This window comes from Coturnix japonica, chromosome 1 (assembly GCF_001577835.2).
Source record: "Coturnix japonica isolate 7356 chromosome 1, Coturnix japonica 2.1, whole genome shotgun sequence".
In the NCBI taxonomy this organism is placed as follows: Eukaryota; Metazoa; Chordata; class Aves; order Galliformes; family Phasianidae; genus Coturnix; species Coturnix japonica.
Genome location: NC_029516.1, coordinates 71,042,327 through 71,068,632, shown reverse-complemented (window position 1 = coordinate 71,068,632; position 26,306 = coordinate 71,042,327). Strand labels below are relative to the sequence as shown.

At 42.3% G+C, this 26,306-nt stretch overlaps 2 protein-coding genes across 5 annotated transcripts in view; both read right to left on the bottom strand.

Moving 5' to 3' along the window:
- USF3 (upstream transcription factor family member 3) overlaps positions 1-13,180 on the bottom strand; it is a 38,305-nt gene extending 25,125 nt beyond the window's left edge. For 2 of the 3 annotated variants that reach the window (XR_001557831.2, XM_015874312.2), the window contains exons 1-4: positions 12,730-13,180; positions 4,295-4,359; positions 2,273-2,301; positions 107-189 (exon numbers count right to left, since the gene is read on the bottom strand). Coding sequence is in view for 2 of the 3 variants with exons in the window: in XM_015874312.2 (XP_015729798.1) it covers positions 107-189; positions 2,273-2,301; positions 4,295-4,359; positions 12,730-12,777 (225 nt within the window). In the remaining variant the exon portion in view is untranslated. Of the gene's footprint in view, positions 1-106; positions 190-2,272; positions 2,302-4,294; positions 4,360-4,952; positions 6,192-12,729 lie in introns of those variants that run through there. The other variant, XM_015874328.2, reaches the window with a different exon arrangement.
- A 459-nt stretch (positions 13,181-13,639) lies between these two features.
- NAA50 (N-alpha-acetyltransferase 50, NatE catalytic subunit) overlaps positions 13,640-26,306 on the bottom strand; it is a 28,035-nt gene continuing 15,368 nt past the window's right edge. The window contains exons 2-5 of one of the 2 annotated variants that reach the window (XM_015874300.1): positions 20,848-20,984; positions 20,288-20,407; positions 19,203-19,269; positions 13,640-17,563 (exon numbers count right to left, since the gene is read on the bottom strand). In XM_015874300.1, coding sequence (XP_015729786.1) covers positions 17,383-17,563; positions 19,203-19,269; positions 20,288-20,407; positions 20,848-20,984 — 505 coding nt within the window. In that variant the 3' untranslated portion in view covers positions 13,640-17,382. The remainder of the gene's footprint in view (positions 17,564-19,202; positions 19,270-20,287; positions 20,408-20,847; positions 20,985-26,306) is intronic. The other variant, XM_015874309.1, reaches the window with a different exon arrangement.

Here is a 26,306-nt window from a genome sequence, read left to right as displayed (position 1 = left end):
TTATAAATACTTTTAAAGATCCTACTAGTTATTTCAAGCATGTTAATTCAAATGCTTTTGGCTTCTATAGACAAGGAAACACAAACATTTTACAGTGAACACTTACCTGTTTAAGGGCTGGAGAGCAGGGAATGAGTTCTCCAATTCTGTTTATCCCAGCATTAATCTTTTTCTTTCGATGCCTCTCCACTGAGCAAAAATAACATGCACTATGTCATCTAGTTGGGCAAGTCAACACAACAAGACAACTACTACCAATGTAAGGGCTCATAAACACATTATTTCCTGAGTTATCGGAACCACGAATAATTTAGTAGAATAAAAAATCTCCTCTAACGTAATCTTCAGTTACTGAATTAACACTCAGTGAAATTAAAAGTTGTAACACAAGAAGTAATAACTTTAAAAGCCGAGGATTTTCAGTATGCCTTTATGGAAAAGCAGAGCTATCATATTTCTAGCTGGTTCTAGCTATATAGGCTATCATTTACTCATTTTTATGCTGAAAGCTCTAACTTTTGTGGAAGATCTTATTAAGACTGGAACTAAAAGAATATTTTAATGAACAATATTGCCAGTGAATTACCTATTCTGAACAAATACAGATGCTGAAATGTCTTGGCATTCTGAATAAAGTTCTGTCATGGCACTGTCAAGATTCAAATCAACGTGTCATTCATTGTGACTTTTGTTTTGTGCAGCAGGGCTGCTTTTGGTACATGAAGAAAAACAGTAACCCACAGACTGAGCATATTTTCTACAAGCAAAACAATGCTTTACTTCCATCATGCTCCTCTAAAGAGGATATATTGATTTATTTTAAATAGTTTTGTTTCATTAGTCTTTCACTTCAATTTACATTTCTCTAACAAGTGCAGTAATTTTTGTATTTCAGGACAGGAAGGCAGTGTTCCCAGAGACAGGCCTAGATACATTAAGTACTATTCTAACACAGCATAATAAAGCCTCTTCTGCATTAAATTTATGAGAATAAAAACATACCAAAACCAACCAAACAACTATCCCAAAACCCCCAAGCATTGTTTAAAGTCTCTGCTTAGATCAGCGACTCTAGCATGACAACAATGCATACATCTCATTTAAAGTATCCCCCCAAGGTACCTGCTCTGCTCTGGGTACTATGTAATTTGCCAGGCCTAATGCACAGGTAATGTGTCTTTGGACTCCTCCCCATGTCTAGCATAACTTCAACAAAAGGCAATGCTCATTTACAGCAAACGAAGAACAGAACTGTTAAAGAAATAAAAACTAAGCAAAGTAGTTACTCTGAACTAAAGCTGCACTCCATATTGTCATTTACAGGCAAGGCAGAGGTTTGTGTACAGCTTTTAAGGAAATCCCGCAGCCTATCTATCTTCTAAAACAATGTAATAGCTCTGAAGAGCCTGTAACTTTTACATCACTTTATCCAATTAAATCACGCAGGTTTAAAAATTCATCACTGATGCCTCTGAGCATCTGTACAAACATTAAAATACGTCATCCTTGGGATTTAATTTTTAAATATCTTACTGTTGCTAATATATGCAGATACCACAGTGGTTGTGAAGCACTATTCCTTTGTGTTGATAGTATCTTCCACTCAGTTTGTCCAGACATTAATGACTAAGCAAGCAACAGGGCTGGAGGGAGCTTGTCCCCACGTCCTGCAGAGATCAGCCCATTAGAGGAAGACTTTCAAAGCTATCAGCAAGTGAAACAGGAACCGAGAATTAGAATGAGTCCAGCCACCTTAAAATTAACTTGTTAAGATTATTTCCCAATACTTCCTAGTCTTTAGGAAATTGGCCACATCCTGGACACGTGGAAACTACTGGGTACTTTTTTTCTCCAGTTCAGGTTGCAGAGACCACACATTTGCACTGTTTAATGGGGAACTAGACCCAAGAGTTTAGTATTCGGTATCTATGTAGATAAACAAGGCCAAAACCTTCAGACACTTCTGAAGCCTGACAGTTCTGCTGACAGTTGTCAAATGATGTTGAAAGTAAGAGAGAAAAGGCTGCACACTGCACAAGGGATGTTAAGTTCCACAGCGTACAGATGATGCTCACACAGATTTGCTGGGTGCAGGCCTAAGGGACTGATCTGTGCATAGGTATTCTAAGCAGACCACAGAGAGATGTCTGGTAGGATGTCGGGTTTTTTTTTAATGTTATAAACTATGATAGAGGGACCTTGTCCAGGCAAAATAATTTATTGAAGAATCTGTGCTTTTTCATAGAAGAAACAACAAAAATAATTTTCCCACCTGCATTATGCGTCTCCCGATTTTTCTTTCTGTTAAGGATAAAGGGAAAACAGTGATGTGAAACAGAAGGAAAACAAAAAACCTGCACACAATTGTCTCTTATTTTATTATTTCAATTACAGCTAGAAATACTAAACATTACACACCACTCCTAACAAGAATCATAGAAAGGTTGGAAAAGACTTACAAGATCATCCAGTCCAACCATCCTCCTTTTACCACACCTACTATCTCCTAGCTCCTTATCCAGATGCCTCTTGAACACTGCCAGGGATGGCAACTCCATCACCTCCCAAATATAGCAGAAGTAGTACTCAATAGGATTTGTATTAAACCAGCATTAAATAGTTTTATCAGAGTTCAGACTTGAATCAATTTCAGCCTAACAAGAAATACAGTAATAATCCATTTGGTTATTTCTACATATTTATTGGACAGTGCTGGATTTTGATTATTTTGTTTAACAAAAACTATCATACTAACCAATGCTAAATATTATAACCCAAAAAGTAATTTTGACCAACAGGATAGCCGATAATTTGCTTGAAATACTGCTTTTACACTCACAGAATCAATGAAACAGGAGAAAATATTACAGTGCAAACAGATTCTTTCAGATCTGTTACCTTAAAATATCAACCTTCTGTTATCAGACATAATTCTGGTTCCTAACAAAGGAAGCATGTTCCCTCTGCAACTCAAACTCTTTTCTCTGCCTCAAAATTCTGTCTAGATATAATTTGGGGGTGTGTTTGTTTTCACATGTTCCTCTGGGATCCCTGGACCAACAGCAAACAGATGAGAATCAATGTGCAATGCCTCAAACTGCTTTTGCTATAAGTCAATAAATTCTAAACACGTGCTTTATATAAATAAAACCAAGTGTCCCATCAACAGACATTCAGTAAGCCAAATATTTTCAAGAAATACAGGAAAACAACACACGTTTTTTTCTCAAAAAAGATATTTCATTTAAAAAATAGATAAATATTTCAAAAGACTTCTGCCCCACGGTGCCCTTTCAGTCTAGTGGTTTGCCTACAGTATGCAACAAACAGTAGTATTTTCTGCTCTCCACTCACTATTAAAGCACAGTCCAAATGTAACAAGGAACCTGAAGTGAGAATATAAGATATGTGTGGATGTCACATACCCTTTGCACTTTGAGTCTATGTACATTTATTTCTGGTAACTCACCACCAACATTAAGCATCTAGAACAACTCAGTGATTACAAGACAGTGCTGTTGCCTGCACATCTGTTCCTCAGCTATTCTACAAGTGATGACTCTTCTATTTATTGAAAATTTGCACCACCACAACTTCAATGTGTGTAGAAAATCATTTTAAAACAATCTCAGTTAACAGTAAACTACAGTTTTCTCACTTATCTCGAAGATAATCACCTGTGATTACTGTAAAACATATCCTATATGGCTGGCTAGCATAAGTTGGATGCTGTAACTAAGGACAGAAGGACTACGCTGCCAAATCAGGTGTCAGATCAATAAGTTATTACACAGAAACAAAAACTTGTGAAAGTTGTGATGAACCCTAAGCCATCTGATCATGAACTTTGATTACAGCATTGCTATTCAACCTCAGGGTGTATTTTGAATTTCAGCAGAGATTTGTGACGATCTAGATTCCACTGTAATTTGTGAAAGGCATCAAAATGAGTGCAGTTTTCCGCCAGTATTTGCAAGGAGTTGCTGCAGTAAATACAGGCTGCACTCTAACCCAAGTAGTGGTGCAGACACAAGCATCTGAGTAGTCCGTGTGATAAAGAATCTCTTTTGCCTTGGTAGTCAAGGTAGATATATCCTTGACCTAAATTTAGCATGGATAGAAGAGAGAAGGGGAGTTTTACAGCCATGGTTCCCAGATTTTTGCATCAATCCTGGTCAACCCTCAGAACTCCTTCTTAATAACCTTGTTAATAAATTTATAGTGAGAAATATTGTCACTGCAGTATGACCACAGACTACAGAACCGCAAAAATCATTTTTTCACAGAAACTCACCGATGTTGCTTCTTAGTAGGGGTGTCATTCTCTGTCATCTCTGGCATGGTTTCAGAGAAGAGAACCTGAAGAAAATTACAGAAAGAATTAATAACTACAATCTTCTGGATTCTTTGCACACAACATCATTTTGCCTTCAATAGCTAGGAGAGGGCCTTACTGTTACCGGACAGAACACCAGGCTGAAAGAAAACTCCTTAAGATGAATTGAGCATTAAGAAGCAGGCATGCTTTATTGTGGTACTAGGTGCACAAGGGATAACCTCATTTAGCAGGCACACTCAGCACAACAAGTCTTCAACTTACATACACTCTGAAGATGAATAAGCACTAATGACTCACTGCTACAAACTATTTGGTTTAAACAGATTGGATTAAGGCCAGTTGGCATGTTTTGTTTGGCTATATATTTGACTGGCTATGTTTAGTTGTTATTCTTTAATTCCCTATGTATGTGTTGCCTCAGTTCCTTGTGGCTTACCACCATGATTACTTCAGTAAATTTTGCAAAATATTGTGAAAGACATGGCAAGACACATTACAAAGTAATATATACTGTAAAAATATACTGTAAGACAATGCCTGATATATAGAAATATATACTGTAACGTATTGGTACAATCATTACATTACTACAATGTGTGCAGAAGTCCATCACCTTTCTGTAGATAGGCTGGTCATGCGACCATTAAAAATGAAGTACACTTGCATTGATGCCTTCTGAACCTCTGCTGTCTATGAAGAACTGGTTTCTATTTCCTCGGGTTAAAAAAAACAATTATAAACTCAACTACTGTAAGAAAGTAAAAAGGAAAAATAGAACATTATTTATTCATTTGTTAGTGGGAGGAGGTGCAGCCAAACTCTCTTTTCCAGTCAATGGGTTTCTTCCAAGGGATGCTGTTCCCTGCCAGATGCCACCACATTGGGTACCAGCCTCCCTGACTGTCACATGCAAACAACGAAATAAACAATGAAGTTTGCATTTCATATGCTTCAGTGCTGCTGGGATTCACACACAACCCACTTCCTGCAGAAGCAACAGGGTGTTAAAGAGCAATTAATATTATTTTAATTTTGCTTTACTGTGGGATTACTCCAAGCCAGAAGTTTATTGACACTCATACAATTCAAACATTTCGTAACAGTTCTGTAGGGATGGTAAGAATAAACAAGACCATACCCATTAGCTAACTGAAGAGTTGGTTTCTTTCAAGCTCCAATTTCCTCCACAAAATGAAGAAGTGTATTAAATAGCTCTTATTTACAACACTTGAGCACCTACTTTGAAGCTGTAACTTAAGAAAGATGAGGAACTGAAGATTTTTTTTCCTATTCTTATTCTGTAATCACACAGCACGTAAACACATAGAATGGCCTGGGTTGAAAAGGTCCACAATGACCACCTAGTTTCAACCACCTAGTTTTGATTTATGGATGGCATAGGTAACTTCTACACAAATGATATCTTTTCCCCTGAGATACAGACCTCTTTATTCAATGTGCTGTTGGAATGCTCTGTTCCAGTCTTTGATGTATGTTCTACTACAAGGCTAGCTTCAACCAGAGACTTAATTCACGCTTTTAATCACAAGCAAGGCACCCTTGGGACAAAAATCATCACTGCCTTTGCTTTATCCCCCCCTTGAGATGCTACTATTGTCATTTTGCAGTTAGCTAACAAAACGATAGCAGGAAAGAAATCTTGAAGCTTTACCTTTGCAATTGTTACCAACATATCAACTACTTTTGCTTATAAAAGTAACCTGTTAAGACTACTGGATAGGAAAATTGAAGGAGTAAAGGTCCTACTCAAGACAGTGAAAATCCATTTGGTATTTTTTAGCTTTGCTTCTGAGGAATCCAATGTTTTTTTCTTATTACACTGTGTCTATTCATCCTCCAGTGATGGATTCATCTCCAGTGATGGACCTAAACAAAACCCCTCAAAGACATGGCATTCCCAGATGTTCATAAAAATTGAGCACGGGGCAGAGAAGAATGGGTAAGGTCGGCACTGACAGAGTAGGTGAGTGAACGGATGTTCCTCTATGATCAGCACGTCCATGCTGGCTGAACAGTTCAGGTCAGCCAGATCACCACACATACTCTATTTATTAAATCTAGGAAGGGATTTTTATTAAATCTAGGAAGGATTGAAAGGCAGGCAAGAGTTATCTTGACTTTTCACAGAATACACATTCTCAATCCATACCAGATGATGGCTTCCTATGGCAACTAAGTTGCCTCGTGAGCTTCTGCAAGAGTGATAGCAAACCAATGCCAATAAACTACAGAGTGCTATTCAACCCACTTAATTTTTTCAAGTGTCTGACAACAACAACAGATGGGGATAAAAGCTTCACTGCTTTTACAGTTTCTTACTCCTTTTGTTTGTACTATCTAACCTCAAAGACTATTTTTCCTCCCACTGTCTTAAAGCAATTAAGTTTCACTAAGGCTATTATAGAAGATCACATACCAGAACTGGAAAGCAAGCTTTCTCCCTCTTTCTCTCTTTAATTTTTTTAACAATACTGTGGGAAGAAGCAGGCTTATCATGCAAGCAGTGTGCCACCAAATTCAATTTTGTTTACAGCTTTCATAATAATAAAGTCACCGTTGCTCGTGACTTCTGAGGAAGTTCTTAGATTATTTTTCATTACTCTTGCTCTGGCATTGCTGTCCCTTTACTCCTCATTCACTTAAACCTCAGAGGAGGCACAGACAGGAATATCACTTCACTGAATAAAGCCCTTTACCTGCAGCTGATGTTCTGAAAGCTGCTTCAGGAGAAGCCTCTCTGGAGCTCTGCACCCAGCTGTGAGCTGCTGCCACCTCCACCCACTCTGGATGATCAAAGAACGATGGACAGACCAAAGTGACATGCAGTGCTAGCAAAGAAAATGCCAACACAAACTGTCTCCCATGATCCAGGGGGAACTGTTATATGGAAGCAGGTATTTGAGGGTAACGAGCAAAAATTACACAATTGGTACAGAAGCTAAAAATCACAGAGATCAGAGATGTCACCCTAAGGAAGGTCTTCAGCCATTTTAGACCAAAACAAGGGGACTAGAATTCTTATCTGGGAAATCAGGGAAAAAAAAACACCACAACAACAAAGACCATGGAAATTCTCAGGACACCGTGCTCCATAGACACTTTGTTAAGATTCATGAGTCACCATGTACCAATTTCACAAAGGAAGCAAGAAAGAAGGTAGCATTTAAGCTGCATGGCAGTGCTCATTTCCATGGTTTTCAGCGATCCACTGTGCACTCCAAAACGGAAGATTAGTTTCAAACTGAAGACACATCTAATTATGTCACAAAGCTATCCAAGACTCTGCTTTGGTTGGTAAGGCTAAATGGGTGCCAAGCAGCTTGCAGACAGCTTCCTTCTGCAACAGCACATCTTCCTGTAGTAGACAACAGAAGTGTCCTGTACAGGCTGTGAGCACATTTCTACTCCTATGTAACAGTATCTCATGTAATCTGTTTATAAAACTGCGTGAGATCTTAAGGAATTATCAAGTTAGCCATAAGTGTTCTCATACCGCTATACTAGATAAGCAAGCACTTTAACAAGTACTACAAAATGCCCAAGAACAGAAATGCGCAGGAGAGTTTATGTAAACCTTTTTAATACATCTTTTCAGATAAGTCATTAACTCCAAAGGATTACACAGTAAAGCTCTTAATATTTTATAGGCTAAGGTTTGAGAAGACACAAACTAAGAACTTAACATGTGATCTTAAGACCCATATAGTTGCGCTTCCTGTCTCAGCTACAAAGCTCCCTTACAACACACAGAAGAAATCCATAATCAGATTTGGTTACTGTGATCTGTCTGTGTAAAGGTTCTTCCCAGTGAATCTTAAGGGCAAAAGCAGGCAAAGTACAGTGAAACAGTACTTCTGCCGCTGTCTGAAAGCACTTCCAGAGCACCTGTTGAGGCAGTGTACTGCCACGACCTTCAGGAAAGGTCAGCACAGTATCCCTGAAATGGCGCTTTCACTATTATCAGCCACAATAAGCTTTAAAAACAAATGCCACTACCCTATACCTGACAAAAATGAACAGGACCACCACAGTTTTGCAGCGCACTTTTCACTGCAGGCTCCTAGCAAAAGGCGTTAGTAGATGGAAGAGGGCTCTTTCTTTCCTTTACTTTTCAGTTTTTTTCTAGATAAAGTGGGCCTAATTTCTAGTTTCAGAAATAAGGGGCTCACCCTGTGATCTGGATGTCTGACAGACAGCTTTGCATCTTACTGGCACGGATAAAGCTGCAAACTATTTTGGTTTGATTTAACAGAAGTCACAAATAAAGATACCTGGGAACAGGTGTGAAGCACAGACGCTTTCTTATAACAACCACATCTTAAAGAAGAAATTTAAAATCACAATCAGTATATGCTATATATCAGAATCATAGAATGGCCTGGGTTGAAAAGGACCACAGTGACCATCATGTTTCTACCCCCTGCTGTGTGCAGGGTCACCAACCACCAGACCAGGCTTCCCAGAGCCACATCCAGCCTGGCCTTGATTGATCTAGGGATGGAGCATCTACAGCCTCTGGGCAATGTGTTGCCTGCATCACTACCCTCTGAGTGAAAAACTTCCTCCTCATATCGAACCTAAACCTCCCTGTCTCAATTTAAAACCATTCCCCCTTGTCCTATCACTATCCACCCATGTAAACAGCCGCTTCCCCTCCTGTTTATAAAATGGCACAAGATCCAAATCCATAGGAGACCTGAAGAACAACAAACTGGCAGAGTTAATGACTTACACTGCAACAAGATAAACTAGTGAGCTAAGTTTCCTAGTTAATAAACTGTCCTTACAGCAATAGGAAGACATGTAGGGAGCTTTAACTACTCCAGAATTACACGATATTGCGTCTCCCCACCTTCGCTGGCAGCGCTTAGGCTTCTCAAATGGCTCAGCAAGTCTCTGAAGTTAGAACAAGTGAGACTTGTGTGAAAGCAGTGCAGTATTAACTACACTAAAGAGTGAGAGCTGACATGAAATAACCATCCTACCACAAGGCAACCACTTCTTACAGACTACAGATGCAGCACGCATCCCAAACTGCCAACATTTGTTTCACTTTACGCTACAGATCAAGTTGAGCTCTCCTTTTCCCGTACCTTTATGCTGACTTAATAGTGCAGCAGCCTCATAAAGAACAAGATCTTCAACTATCTTCACACCACTGACTTCCAGATCACAGAATCACAGAATGACCCGGGTTGGAGGGACCTCAAGGATCATGTAGTTCCACCCCCCTGCTGGCAGGGCCACCAAACATACACCTTACTAGATCAGGGTTGCCCAGGGCCCCGTCCAACCTGGTCTTGAACACCTCCAAGGACGGGGCATCCACAACCTCCCTGGGCAGCCTGTTCCAGGGCCTAACCACTCTCCTTGTGAAGAATCACAGGACATGAGAAGTCTGTTCTTAGACTTCTGAGCTAGCAGACCCAAACTTGGAACACTCCATCCTCACTAGGGATGGCCCACAAAGAACTGACTTTGATATGAGTGCCAGCAAGACTGAGGTGTGCATTTAGGTGGAATTGATCTCCTTTTGGTCAAGTAAACAGACAAAAGTACAAGTGCAGGCAACAGGGAGACAAAGGCAATTGTTAAAGGGAAGCGGAGAACATTTCTGAGTCTGCTGCTTTCCTTTCTGCATCACAATGGCATACAGCTCGGCTGATGTAACAGATGCTATCAAGTGTCACAGCTGCTGAAGTAGCCCATTCATCTCAGAAGGTTAATGCCACAACACTTCATACAGGAAACTAACTCCGGTTACACAAGATCTGTCCATCCCGTGCACACCACAGCTCGCTTTTGTGCTCACTCAGAGCATGACAACAGTCTTAGGCTTGCAAAGTTGCAACAAAGTACGCTTTAGATACACAAAGCACACATATAAAAGCTGGGATTTCATTATAACCAGCAAGTTAGGCTACCATTAGATAGGTGTGGCAATGCACAGGGTTTCTTAACCAGGGAGTTACGATGTCTGTGTGTTTTATTGCAGTCAGGCCAAAAGGAACCTTCTGTTCAACAGTTCAAGCTGAGGTGTTCTCACTCAACTTTCCAGAACCACGTTATAATCAATACCCTTCAGAATAGGAAAAGGTGTTCCCATGGGACTGAACTTGAATACAAGAGTCAAAAATAGGACAGAGATGAAAAACGGCAGCACAGGAAACAAGTGACAAAGTGACTGCAAGTGAGCAGTCCTTAAAGCTGGAGACAAGCAGAATGCATCTTCAAAAGCCTGAGAGCTGCAAGTCAATGAATTATGGATCTATCAGAAACATTAATGTTGTCAGATGCTATGCCTACACACATGCTGTACAACCATTTTCATAAGAACACCTTGTGTGCACACACAGCCAGGCACATGTTTCCACTGCCATTCTGAAGTTCACGGGCAGTGTTCAGTATTATATTACTTAATGGAATCATAGAATGGCTTGTGCTGGAAGGGACCCCAAGGATTCTTGAGTTCCAATCCCCTGCCACAGGCAGGGCCACCAACCTCCACAGTGAATACTAGACCAGGTTGCACAGGGCCCCATCCAGCCTGGCCTTGAACACCTCCATGGTCAGGGCATCCACAGCCTCTCCAGGCAGCCCAGAGCTAAGTCTCAGCTGAAAGGCTGTGCTGCAATACTTCCTATCCTTCTAAGTGGTGCAGAGGGTATGTTTACAAGTTAACTATTATATGCATTTACAATTTAAGATGCAAACAGCCTTATTAAAATAAATATCCTCTTAATTGAGGCTCCCTCCACACCAAATACAACTTCTACCTCCCCACAGGCACGTGTCATTTACAGTTATTCTACCTCGGATCCAAACAGTTATTATAAAAACACGAACACTAATATACAAAAGTCAACTATCAACTGGTTATTGCCAAATCCAGCATGTCCTTGCTCTCATCCTCCACATATATTTGTTGGTTATCCCTACCCAGTTTGGTACCCAACTTAAATCCACACACTAATTAATTTACCTAAAAACTGGCTGGGCCTGGTTACAATGAAACCCCAAATCAACCTGCTTTGCAAAGCAGAAGTGCATTTTGAACAGAGCTCTATTCCAAATCACTCCGTGGACTAATTTGTCCCATAGCTGGCAGCCTGAGGTGTCCTTATGATTTCAGTACACCTCACGTGGCTGATGTTATTTTAGACACATCTGAAAACCATGCTTGGAACACAATCATTTTCTTAGTTCCGATAAACTGATGAGCACTTCATCCCAAAGTGTACTTATAGGTCACTATTACTGTATTAATTGAAAGACAGAATTAAGCCTCTAACACCTCGTAATAACAACCATTCAGCCACAATTTATTCCTTCCTGTTTGTCCAACTACTGTGACAAATAGCACTCTACAGTTTGTTAAGGAGCCGTATAAGATAATCAACGTAACTAAGACTGCCCCATTGAGCTGTACATGGAGGGAAAAAAAGCTGAAGTCACACTTCCATTGTGGTCAGTGACCCAACACACCCTCACATCTCTTTTTCTTCTTACTTTCTTCTCTTCCTTCCCAACAGCCCTGCACAAATGGCACTGTGAGCTATGGCTGTGTGCGTGCAGTACTGTGGTAGGTGCTGACAGAGGGAGCTGCCTTCTAGGTGCCCTACACTCAACGTGGCCCCAAGTCCTGAGCTTGTATTTGCAAGGTGCTGGTTTCCATAGGGTAAGGGCTTCAATCTCCGTTACCGGCAAACTTAATGGAAATTGGACAACGAGATAATGTGACAGGGGGGAAAAGGAATTGATGGAGCATATCTTCAAGCTTTCTTTCCTTAGGAAATCAAACTGGAAACACACCCAACAGGACAATTTTAGTCAGCAGAAAAGCTGTGAAGAGGGAGGTGGGCATCGCACTCTGAAACCACCACACTTCGAGCCCGAGCTCTGCCACAACAAAAGCACAAACAAGACGCACGACACGGCACCGCAGACACGTTCCAGGTGACAGATATCACAAGTGACACAAAGTGGCCGCTTCTCGCTGTCTCCCAAGTTACAACTTCCTCAGCACCTCGGACCTCCGGGACTTCCCAGCAACGACCCCTATTTGGGCAGCGCCGATACCTGCACGCTTCCCCCTCCTCGGCCCATCGCCGTCTCACCCCTCCTCACATGGCAGCGATGCCGCCCCGTCACACAAAGGGGCTGCCCCATCGGCGGAGTGCTGCGGGATGCCCACGGGACGCACCGGGCCCTGCCGGACACGGATCCCTCACGGGCTTTCAGCCCCGCCGTCACCACGGCCAACGGTCGGCGAAGGGGGAGGGGCGGCCACCGGCGGCACGCTCGGCCCCAACCCGCTCCCCTCCGCCCTTCCCCGAGCACCGCCCCCCCCCCCCTCGGCCCGCACTCACGTTGGGGCTGGGCGGGCTGGGCGGCGGCGCCCCCACGGCGGGGACCATCCTCCGGGCGGGCGCCCAGTGCCAGCGCGCCGCCAATGCCTCCGCTCTCTTGCCCTCCCGCGCAGCCTACCCTGCTGTTAACACGCGCGGCTCACGGCAGCCAATGGGACGGCGCGGGTTCAGCCCCGCGGGCCAATCGACGAGCGTGAAATCAGGAAGGCGGCACTCGACGCGAGTGGGCGGGGAGGAGGAGACGTGAGGCCAATCGCCGCCCAAAACACCGTGAGCAGTGACCAATCAGCGGCCAAGGAGATTGAGAGTGGCGTGAGCACCGTCAACAAGTTAAGGTGGCCGAAACAGGAACTGTCGTAGAGCGGCATCTCGGTCATCCAATGAGAGAGCGAGAAGAGAGGCTGGGGGCGGGCAAAAAGTCTTAAAGGGAAAGGAGCCTGAATGAAGGCCCGGCACAGTGGGACAGGTTGCACAGGGAGGCTGTGGATGCCCCATATCTGCAGGCATCAAGGCCAGGCTGCATGCGGCTCTGGGCAGCCTGGGCTGCTGGTTGGTGACCCTACACATAGCAGGGGGTTGAAACAAGATGGTCATTATGGTCTCTTTCAACCCAGGCCATTCTATGGATCTATGAGCCCAGCAGCAGGCTCCAGCCCCTGCCACGTTAATGGGACAACAGCCCCATACAGCTAACAGCCCCAAAGCTGACATACAACCTATGCTGCTTCTTCCCCCCCCTTAGGCTGCTAAGGACAGAGGGCAGCTCCAGCTGTGCCTCCCAGGCTCTCCAGCAGAGGTCAGGGAAGCAGCAGCCCAACACAGCCAAGCCCACTGAGCTTCACTTTATCACAGCATCCTAATGATTTCAGAAGGAAACAGCTGGACTGCAAGAAACGCACATGACAAGGCATAAGTGACATAACTCAAATAGTGCACGTTTATTCTGAACAGTATTTCTAAAGAGTCTGAGAAAAAAAAAACAACAAAAAAACAAAAACATGCTTCTGATGTACAACGAGGGCAATGATAAGAGATTAATAACGGACCGACTCAACGGTAAAGAATTTGCTCCCCCTGCAACTTAATTTGTAACGCTGAGAATGCAATTGTAAACCGCAAACAGCATAACTCTAAATGAAACTCAAGAGACCAGGGGCGGTCTTAGCCAAATTAATCAGAAAGCAGTCGCAGATTCCAAAGAAACATCCAAGTCAGCAAACACTCGACAGAAACACAGACTTTATGCATAGCAGCTGACCCTGGATTACAACATAGGGGGAGAATGGAACAACGGATGTGTAGGAGATCGATTTGTTTTTACTAGACATCACAGGGCACCATCAAGAATTAACAAAATATCACAGAAGTTTGTTTCAGTTGTAACAGTTTGTCGTATTGAGTTGGCAAGTTGAACCATTAGCTGCATCGTGTAAACTCGGCCAGTTTCTGTATACACAAAATAAATCCTCTCCCTTCCTCCCCCTCCCAAAAAAGAGGGATATCTCTCCTGGATGAATCTTTTCCCCTGTACTATGGCATCCTCTAGTAGAAGTCTCTCTGTGGATATCACACTTTAATCCATGTACAACAAAACCAGCTGCAGAGATTCAAGAATAATATGCATAACACACAATGAACTCTCTAAAGCTGCTAGTTGCATATACCTTTTTCTTGCTACATCCTCATCCAGAAGTGCTGGCATATTATTTTTTCTCCATTGAAACTCTCACCCGACTTCAGAAGAAAGTTTACTTGTTCATAAGCAGTTATTTTCAAGTTAAAATGAGGTCCTGCTGCAGCACAATAGGAAGTAACTGAAGTTCTCTGCATTAAGCTCACGCTTCAGAGTTTCAGTGACTCTGGATAACAGTACTAAGATGCAGCATTCTCTTACTACGGCCAACTTGGCCAATATACTAAACACAACTGTTTGTTGTTCAGAACTACTGACCCTCCCTCATCCATGTACAGGGAACACAGCTTTCTAAGAGACTGAGATTAAACTTCGTATCCAACAACCGTTTTCCAGGATTAATAGCCTGGGAAAAGGAGTCTTACATGCGTGGTCACTTTCACTTCCACCTCTTACAACACATTTAATCAGAAGTTACAATGAGGCAGGTTCGCTGTGGAATAGGAGCTTTAAGAATTGTTTTCAGGGATACATTCATAGAATGATGGCAGCCCAAAGCAAAGAGAGACAGAAACAAAGGTTACTCCAAGTAAGTTCAGACATCAGACTTGTACTTTTAAACCTGAAGGAAAACTGTCTGCAAAACACACTGATTTGTGGAAGCCTACGACAACAGCAAATCCTAAGAATTCATATCCCCACACCCATCTACCCAACCCAAACACTTACCACTTAGTTCTAGAAGAATGAAGAGCACTTTGCTTGGCACCAGAGGCAGCTATGGTCTAAGTTACAGCTGTGCTGCATGAACATCCTCAAGTACAATACTATCTCTCTCCCACCACATACTTCTCTTGGTTTGGTCTACAAATGGCCAGGGAAACTATGTTGGCATACGACAAGCTAATTGTGCTTCTATACATTCCCCCCTCGAGACAGATACTAGAACTGCCAACATAACCAGTGCGAGCAGGTCCTGGCAGTACTAAAAATAAGCTTTTGTCAAAACTAGGTTGCTTCTGGACAAAGAAACTTTGCTTCCCAGCCAGAGTCTGCTACCAAGTGTTGCAAACACAGGTGCTCAGGCCATGCAGAGGGGCTTTTGTTGTTAAAGACCTGCCCACCACCAAGACTCAATTAGTGCAAACCTAGCAAACAGAGTAGCTATTTTCCAGCATAGGTCTTGTCAAGATGCATTCCAATAACACTACACACCTCCAGGAAAGTAGTAGTAATTCTGGAGCAGCTTGTATAGTCACCCCTCCAGGTAATAAAGGACCACATAGTGTGCAATGAGGGGTACCATCCCTTGCCTCTTCACAACTCTCATCTTGAAATCCTTGGTTCCCAACTCACCTTCAAACAACTGGACAGCACCTGCTAACAAGATGCACGCTGCAATGCGCACTATAGGTTGGGAGGCTTTCAAAGCAGATGAATTCAAGATGCAGGTTCAAACTTGAAAATAAAACAAACAGGAAAAGAACGTAGCTAAGTAACTACTTGGGAGATGGGGCAGGGTGGTGTTGTCACAACTCAGTGCACTTTCCCAGATGCTTGGAGAAAAAAATCCAAGCTTAAGCTGGTATCTGTATTGGCATACGCAGAATTGCTGGCAACAATGCATAGAAAGGAGCACTGATTCATGCAAAGAAAGCACTAAAGTATGCAAAGCAGAGCTCAGTTTGCTGTAGCTTTTCTGAGGTTAGAGTACCGGGAAGAAGCCACTCAGCCTATTTTCCAAATCCATAAACTGGTCTAGTAGACATTGCTTTCTCCAATGCTCCACAAATACCCTCTCAAGAGAGGAGAACTGCATTATTATGGCTGAAGGGAAAAGGGAAAAGAATCTTCAAAAGAGCAAAACATACTGTTTTTTTAACCACCTCCTTCTGAAGAAGCACATGAACACAGCAAGCCAAGCCAATCCCAAGAAAATCCAGGACACTCCTACAAAGCAATGTGACCGGGGTCAGTTTCTTGTTTGCCATCTCAGCCTTGCTGCCTGGTTTCTTCAACCCTTGACTCATCTCAGATTCATCACCACAGGTTTATCACCTGTAGCAAATTTATCTGGAGACAGGTGTTTGCCTTACATGATCAACATGGGTAAGGTGGTCACAATCACTTTTCCCATTCCAACAGCACAGATAAAACTCTCAGCAAGTCCTACAGCATCTCACCCATTTTTAAAGCAAGGATTTTGCCTCAAGATTTTTTTTTGCTTTAAATATAGGTTTACTTATACCAAATCAGCTCTAGCTCTCACTGTCAGTCATCTGCTGAGATTTTGATAAATGGAGATAAGGAAAACCAAAGTCCACTCTGAACCCTCCTCTCAGTCAGTTAAGAAATGTAGCACCAGCTTGGGTGAGATTTTTTTTTTTTTAGAAAAAAAACAACAACATTCAAAAATATCAGCCCAGGCAGAGTGAAAAGGTATGGTAAAGAAGCCTGCCCTTCTCAGCAAATGATGGAGGAAAAAGCCATACTCAAAAATATTGGGAAGAACTACATACTTTCTTAAGGTGGGGGGGAAATTGGGAAGAAGAGTGGGAAGTACTGAAATAACATTCAAAGGTTGGGGGAGTAAAAGTACCCTGTAGGTTATAAAAAAATAAGATAATACAGAAGTCAAAGAACAAGATATTGCTTTTCCTTTCCTCCCCCTCAGATTTACATTCTGCTTACCAAGAGAATTCTCTGAAGGAAGCCTGTCATCAGGACAACCTGCTCAAGCCCTCCACACCTCAAACTAAAGAGATTTGCACACCTCTTCCCACTTCAATCAGAACAAAAGAAAAATACCATTAAAAAAAAAAATAACCCCAAAAATGATCTGACAATCCTTGGAAGAAGCATTACATTTTGTTGGAGAGAGGTCAAGATAAAAATAAAAAATAAAAAAAAAAAGAGGATGACAATGAAGGTGTGTAATTTCAAAAAAATATATATCAATAGGCCTCTCTTTCCTTATTTGGCGACAAGCAAGTGCAAGAAAATGTTCATTGGGGTTTTGTTCAGTTGTCGGTCTTTTGCACATCTGCGTTCTGGCCAAGACAAGGGGCTTTGAGGTTTTTCTGCAGCACGTGAGCATCTGCGGGCTCTATCCTCTTGTAGTAGTTCTTCTTCGTCTCAATGATCTCAAAGCCAAACTTCCTGTAGAAGTCAATTGCTGACTCATTGCTGATCTGGACATGCCTAGGACAGAAACGAGGATAGAGAGACGGGTTTCAGAACATTCCACAGTATGAAGTTATGCATTTGTGCTGTGAACAAAGGATAAAGAACATAAGCAAGATAAGGAAAGGAACTATCTATCCAGAGAGGAATGACTGTTGTCCCAAGACTTGCAGTTCTGGCCTTCCCACAGGTTATCCTGAGATAACACAGCTCCTGAATAATCCGTGACAAATATGAGAAATGGCAAATACTTCCCTTCAGGAAAACTATTCTAAGGAATACAAATAGCCAAGACTTAAATATTGATAGCTCAGTAATTTCAATTTTTCTTCACTTGGAAGTGATGGATATCTTTTGGGAAATATATAACAAAGTTATATATGATTAAAGGCTCTAAAGTGAGACTTTCACTATTTTTAAACTTCCTTCAGAAACACTTCTTAGATGACCCAAAGCAATGTGCAGGGTTCATCACTCAGACAGCTCTAATACAAAACTGATGATGACATTGATGTGACACTGAATAGGATTTTAACTCTTTACTCCTTGCTTACCATCCTCCTCTCCTCACAGAAAGCTAAGGCAGCGTAAAGCAGCCCTGCGGACTTACAACTCCTCTTTAAAATACCTGCTGCTCTTACAGAGCAGGCACAAAGATACAACAGTATTGGATTTGGAGGAATTTACACTTCCTTGGCAGAGCAGGTCTCAACTTGAGCAGAGAGTTATTCATTTGTCAGTAATACCAGTGTCCAAAACACTCTTCACTGCACATCTCCAAAAGTCCTGGCAAGAGTTCAGGCTGCTGTGGAAACACATCCTAAGTGAAACCAACCCACAGATGCTGCAGGACTATCCTCACAGCACCCTGTGATTGTGCCAGTATAACCAGGAAGTTGTGGCCAAGGAGGGAGCTGGCTCTGAAGTGATTTTGGCCAAAACTGCTCTATAGGGAACTACTAAAACAACCCTTTCAAATACCCCTGTCCTCTACCCCACTGCTTGTTCACATGTCAGTATCATGCCAAATGCTTACATAGATGTAGCTGATATTTTGGAAACAGACATAAAACCAACCAACCCCAGAAACAAAACACTAAGAGAAGATTTCTCCAGCTGTGTCAGATAACTGACCTAGTTTACTGTGCTGCTGCACAAACAGGTGACCTGGCACACTGCAAGAACTGGAGTAAGCAGCCAGGCCTTGCCACTGAATGCAAATACAGATAGTCTGTTAAGCACCTCTGGAGTGATGTTCTAATATACATATTAGTGTCGTAAGTGACAACAGACAGCAAATAACTTAAAACTGTATGCAGGGCTTGCAGTGTTTTCTATTATGGGACAATGCTGGAGAGTATAAAAAAAGAAATAAATTCCACCTTTTTCTTCAAAGAATGCAATGCAATTCTGCTATAGATCACAGCTTTAAAACAATTTTAAGATTAAGCAAGCAAGCTTTTGGTTTTCTCTGTATCACACAACAAACCCAGAATACAACACAACCTTCCTTCTGATGCTTTTTTGCTAAATATTTATGAGGAAAGTTGTCTCATAATCCAACTTAGAGACTATAAAACACTTCTGGATTTCCCTCTGTTTGATCCCATGTACATCTCTCATTCTCCATAATAGTATGGGTGTAACTCTTACTTACAGATAGATGTTGTCAAAAGTGCCATCTTTCTCACAGATGTTTAAGACATGATTCAGCATTTTAGTTCCTGCCAAAAGTTAAAGAAATACTTAAAATCAGAAGCGCACAATCAATTCTGTACTTAGTTCGCCAACCACTTTCTTGAGCAGTTAACCAAAGTAGGATAAAATGACAGACCATGTGCTGAGGACATTGACTTGGCCCACAGATCTGCAGCAGAGAGAATAACTCATTGTCGTATGGATAGTAAAGGACTACTACCCCTGAGCAGCAATAATTAGAAATTAAAGACAGATATAATTTAGAAGAATGAAGAAGTAACACAATGAAGAACAGATGCATTTCTGGGCTCCACAATATAAAAAGGATATTTAAGTCCTTGAAAGTAAAACCTTGGAAGAAAGAAGAGGCTGAGAGGCAACCTCGCTCCTCTCTGCAGCTCCCTGAAGTAGTGAAACAGAATAAGATGCCCATCTATGCTCCTGAGAACTGATGGCAGGACAAGATAGGCACAAGACTGCACAGGGTAGTAGGGGTGGTGCGTTCAGGCTGGATATTAGGAAACATTTCTTTACCTTGAGGGTGTTAAAACATTGGAACAGGTTTCCTAGAGAGGCAGCCATGCCTGTCAGCATTAAGAGACATTTGGACAATGCCCTCATCGACATGCTTTAACTGCTTGTTAGCCTTGAAGAGAGCACACAGGTGCTCTCATCCAAGTGAACTATCCCACGTGAACTGCATGCAGGTTCCATACTTCAGACTAACTATTTTAGAATATCTTTCTGCTTCAATTTTCTATCTACAGAAGGTGAGTGTTTACATCACAGAAATAAAACAATGTGACTAAAAGAATTTGAAATCCTGAACAATAAAGTCCTAAAAATAAATAAATAAATTCTGAAAGACGGGACAGCAGGAGCATTTTATAAGTCACTCTTTCCCCAAAGCAATTACTGCTCTGAAAGTACACCTTGAGCTATCTTGGTTAAAGTAGCAGAAAAACTCTACAAGGCAATTTAAAAGGCTGGCCAGACATTCTTGTTTGTTTGATGACTCAAGACACAAAAGAACCACCTCCTCACCTATTCCTAGCCGTCGGTAGGGTGCCAGGCATCCAAGTGTCATGATATACAGCCTCTTTTGGTTCTGGGAGTGATCCACCCTACAGCACACTGCTCCCACTGCGATATCATTGAAGTAGGCTGTCAGGGAGTGAAGCAAAGCGTTATCAGTTATACATCTCAAACTACACATGCAACTCCTTTGTTTAAATGCTGTAAATCCCTTCCCAGCTGTTAATTCCCTGACCCAGATAAAGTCATACACTATGACTAACACCAAGGCAAATTACCAGGGGTACTCTAACAGTGTTACTTATTCTTAACTGCAATAAGCAAATGACTTCAGGAGGTAAGTTGGTAGCACACATCTATGAAGTTTTCTGCTGTAACAGAAAACGTACCACTCTATAGTAAAATAGAAGCTATTTATAACATAAACCCTTTGAGGTTAAGACAGCAGCTTTTTAAGATTCCAGCTGTTATTTTTTGTTACATTAAGCAACAAAATAGAAGAATCTGCTACTCAAAAGCATTAAGGACGGCACATCACAGCCCATGATTGCTGGCAAGAACATAGATACCTAATTTGGCTAGTTCGCCAACCTCCAGTACGTCCTTGTAGAACTTGTCGTTGTAGCTGACAGGAAAGATGACTTGGTTTAGCCTCTTCAGCTGTTTAATGTTGTGGGGTGTCACATCTCCCAGCTCGATCCGGCTACTGGAACAAATCAAAACATGCTTAACATTGACACAATCCAAAAATTTCTACGGACACCAAAAATTAGTTACTTTATATTTAGAGAACTGCTCCACACAATGATCAGTTCAATACATAGATGAACTGCAGCGTTCAACCCACAAAATTCACTTTCATCAGTGGCTGCTTTAACTGCAAAAATACAATATAAATCAGTGCTGTATAAACAGGAGTTTGAGGCCACACTTTACACTGATATACTTATTAGATGTGCTGCTTTATGGAGTGATTGAAGAACATCCAGGAGAATACTAACCTCTGTAGAAACTTAAATGTGAAGGACAAGGCTAGGAGAGACCAAGAAAATGCAGACTTTGTACTGACAGGTGGCAGGAATTAATAAAGTTTAGACTTAGACACGAGTGCCATGCCACCATACATTTAATAACGTGTGCAGCAGAAAACTCATGTTAAGCCTATTAATATGTAAGTGTGCCACTGCCAAGGTGATAAGTGCATCAATTATGATCCTCACTGAAGTCATTCTTCCTGTTGATTGAGAGCAGAAACACTAGTTTGAAACACAAGTACACAGTGCATTGGGTTCCCAGCCAAATTTGTGTCTGAGTGTTGTATTCGAGTAAAGCACCTCAGTAGCACTAGAAGAGTTATTTTTCTGCATCAAGTTGAAGCCAAAGGGAGCAGGTCTCATCTGCCCAGTTAAATCAGATTAGCTGCAAACCAGAAGGTCGATAAGGAAAGAGAAAAACCTCTCACTTTCTCCCCCGACAGCACAGACCTCTTGTCCAAAATTATTTAACAGTATACTAACCTTGGTGATACCTTTTTATTTTTAATCAGAAGGTTTCAGCCTCAGCAGATCAGTAACACTAGCCTGAACCTTTATGATGAGCTTATGGTCGACTTGTTAAAGTGTAAAGGAGAAGCTGCTCTAACAAAAATCCCCAGACTATTACCAGGTATTGCATGCTTTCTAATATTTTAGACTTTGATGAAGTGAGAAGTAAGGCATTAGAAGACAGTGGACTGCACACTTCCAATAAATACAGAAGGCGTGGTTGAGGAGACATGGCCAGAAGACTGGCCTTCATCAGGCAGGTTCCAGACAGGAAAATCAGAGAAGCAGAGCATATAAAGCTATATATAACTACTGAACCAACACACCACCTCTCAGGCTACAGGACCTGCTGAGAGAAACTGTTCCAAGTAGTGCACAGCTGAAAGGTACTGCTGACTAATTTGCCTGAGCCCCTGGGCTCCCCAGCTCTCACCACCACTTGCTACATTAATTGCTGTCTCCTACATCTCCTTCTGTCCATCTCCTGTGCTCTGCCACTAGCTGTTTCTTCTTAGGGTGAGAATTACAGCAGGGCCAGTGAGACATCCTGGAAGACAGTGTGAAAGAAATTGAAGAACCACTACAGCAAACTGATTTTATGTTCCTTAAGTTTGTTTGAATACCACATATTCAAACCATAAATTACTTTAATATGCAGCACTAGTTGATTAAATCAGCACCACATCTATCGCACTCAAGCATTTGAGGCAAAATAAATGAGCCCACAGAAAGGGAGACATACACCATAGGAGTTCAGTTTGCCTGAAGACAGCACAGCAAAAAGTGCCACTAGAGCACCAAACTAAAGTTTAGTTTTAACTCACATTGGTCCCTTGATTGGGTTTACCACATAAATTCTGTCAACAAAGAGGGGGGGAAAAAAAAGCTGCCAGAGGCAGAACTGCTTCTTGAGCAGAAGAGCCAGCTTAGTCCACATTAAATTGCTACTGGAAGAAGCAGACAAGAGAAGCACAGGGACCGTTCAGCGAACTCCACACTCAACCTCACATATAGAACAGCGTGCACTTCAAATATAAGGGCTTAAAACCACCCCAGCCACAAAATATCCAAGACAAAGTGCCTAGAAGGAAGTACACCAGATGCTCATCCCTTCCTTTCCCCTGGAGTGAAGGCAATTGCTTTGTTTATTTTAAAGCTAGTTACAAGTTGACAGAATTTCTAGTTACTTCTTAGCCAAAACAATAACATAAATTTACTGTATCAGCTGTGTATTCCAGCTCAGCAGATGCTGTAACAGAAATACCTAATCTTCAGTGCTGCAAAGACAAAAATTAAATCACAAACTCAAATTAGCACATAAGAACACCTGAAGCACTCAGGTATCATTCCTTAATAGATTTTATTCCATTATTCCAATCACTTTCTTCAGAAGATACACAGTTATTACTGGCATTCCAAATAGCACCCCTTGGAGGTAGCAGAATTGTATTCATTGTAAGCATCAAAGCTTTGGGTTCAATGGAGATGCAGCTTCCCAAGTCACCCAACACAAGGAATTCATTTTCATAGAAACACAGAATTGCTCAAGTTGGAAAAGACCTTAAAGATCATTGAGTCCAACCACAATCTAACCATAGTAACTTAACTCTAACAACCTTCCACTAAATCACATCCCTGAGCATCTCATCCAAATGGTTTCTAAGCACATTCAGGGATGGTGACTCAACCACCTCCCTGTGAAGCCTATTCCAGTGCTTAACAACTCTTTCAGTAAAGAAGTGTTTCTTGATATCCAACCTAAACTCACCCTGGTGCAGCCTGAGGCCATTTCCCCTAGTCCTGTCAGCAGTGAGAAGAGATCAACCCCACTCTCACTGTAAGCATCCTTCAGGTATTGGAAGAGAGCAATAAGGTCTCCCCTCAGCCTAAACAGCCCCTGTTCCTTCAGTTGCTTCTCACAGGGCAGATTCTCCAAGCCCTTCACAAGCCTTGTTGCCCTTCTTTGGACCTGCTTCAGCACCTCACTGTCCTTTCTGTACTGAGGTGCCCAAAACTGAACGCAGCACTCAAGGTGAGGCATCACCAGTGCTGAGTGCAGGGGCAGGATTCCTTCCCTAGTCCTGCTCACCACACTGTTCCTGATACAAGCCTGGATGCCATTGGCCTTCTTAGCCACCTGGGCACACTGCTGGCTCATATTCAGCCAACTGTCCATCAGTCTAAGGTCCCTTTCTGTCAGGCAGCTTTCCAGCCACTCTTCCCCAAGCCTACAGGGTTGCCTTTATATGGAGGAACCAGGGACTCCTGGCTCATCATACCAGGCCTCTTATTACATGCATTGCCTTACCTAGATGGAGTACCAGTCAACTGGAGCCACTCCAACAACATCACTGCAAGGCTGTTCCCAAGCCATCACTGTTCTCATAGTTATGCATTCTTCTGATTTCCACCCAAATTAATTCAAGTTCTAACCATACGCCCTTTCAGTAGTTGATGCGAGCCAATATTCCTTACCCACAGCCTGTATCTTTTGAGAGCTACCCTGCCATTCAGCTTTCACTCTATCTAAAGATCCCAGCCTCCTTCTTTAACACTGGCTCTTAATTCCTGCTGCTGCCACACTAGCTCTTCTTTGCACTCCATCACATTAATTTTCCTTAAACACAATTGACCAAAGCTTCACTCTAAACACAAACCCTGCACAACAGCAACAGCTTTTTCTCATCTCTACTGGAAGCATTTTCCTGACATAACCTAGGACTACATTTGCATTTCAGCAACGTAATATAACTCAGTTACTGAGGAAAAACCACACTCAGAGGTGGTTTCTGGTCCATAAGGCGCACAGCAATGCAGCCCAGCTACATCAGAGCTGAGTGAAGCGTGATTCACAAAATCCTGATGGAAATGGGAATTTACAGAGGTGCCGTGGAGAAGTTACTGAAACTGGATGCATGCCCAGAACATCAGCATTAATACTCTGGCTCTTACAGGCACTGCCCTAAAGTCCTTTAAGCACTTGCAGGAAACACACAAAGTACACACCTTCCACAGGAACAAATGCAATCCTATTCATTATGTTGCAACTGCATTCCTCCACCTGCAGCCTACCAACGGAGCTACAATAACACAGTTGAGTTACTTCTCCTGTAATGGCTTAAATTCAGACTGGTGGAAGTAACTGGAGTTACGTGAGAGAACAGCATTTGCTTTTGCTGTGAAGGCTGTACTTTGCTTTTTGATACATACTAAAGAAGAGCAGCTATAAAGAAGCTCATAAGAAGCTGAGTTCCAGAGGTAGAGTTCAGGAGTAAAACTAATACCATTACACGAACAGCCAGCATTGTACACCAGTTTAGAGCAGACACAGAGAAAAATGGGGAAATTCCAAATTTCTTAATGCTGTAAGAATCTCAGCCTCATTCGGCTTTAAGCAGCATGAGTCCCTCCCCAGAGGGATGTGCCTGACTGAAACAGATCTCTTTGTAAGCGATAGCTGGGCCCAGGCTTATTTCAAGCATCTGGTGCTCTAAATTTAGCTGAACTGTATCTGCAACTTGCAAAATGTACTGAGGTACAGTGGAAGAGGCAGGAGAGGGAGCAGGGGGAAGAAGACTGCCCGAACAAATGAAAGGACTTCAGAGAAGGTTTGTCACCCCGTTACGCAGCCAGCTTGCTTTATTGCTTCTATTTTGGCTTCCAAGTCAAAAAAGGAGTCTAGACAGGATAATCCACTCCCATAAAATAAAACCAAACCAGAGCTAGGAAAGCTATAGACCTGAAGGGTGTGGCTTTACTTAGATTCAGCTCCAAAGCCAAAAGAGCCTCTCTAGATTTTTTTTCTTAATATAAGTTCTTATTCTTTAAACAGATGAGCTGTCCTGCTAGGCACATAAGATAGTCTAGGTCTTGTGGGCAGACTGGCATGTCTCCAATTATCTAGAAGATCTGCTGGCTATAAATCTGCTCTGCTTTAATCATCCAAAAAGTCAGAAAGATGAGTGCAAGTCTAATACGTTTCTGAGCCCCAGCCTCCTTTACTCTGAGTTATTGCTGAGCACGTACTCACACAACACCTGATATCCTGCTGCAAGTTATGCCCAGCTGTGATGCATTATAGAACAGCACAGTGATGTGCTCAAAAAAATCCAGGTAGTGTCAGAAACAGAATTAACAGAAGACTTCTCCCAAGATGCACAGTTCAAAGGGATCTAGATGCAAAGAGGTTTTGCTGGAATCTTATCTAATTCCACAAAACATAGTTCAGACAATAGCAGCCCCCTCTCCCTTACAACAGAAAGCAAATGGTGCATTACAGAATTACAGAACAAACCAGGTTGGAAGGGACCTCAAGGATCATGTAGTTCCAACCCCCCTGCCTGGCAGGGCCACCAAACATACACCTTTACTAGATCAGGTTGCCCAGGGCCCCGTCCAACCTGGCCTTGAACACCTCCAAGGACGGGGCATCCACAACCTCCCTGGGCAGCCTGTTCCAGGGCCTAACCACTCTCCTAGTAAAG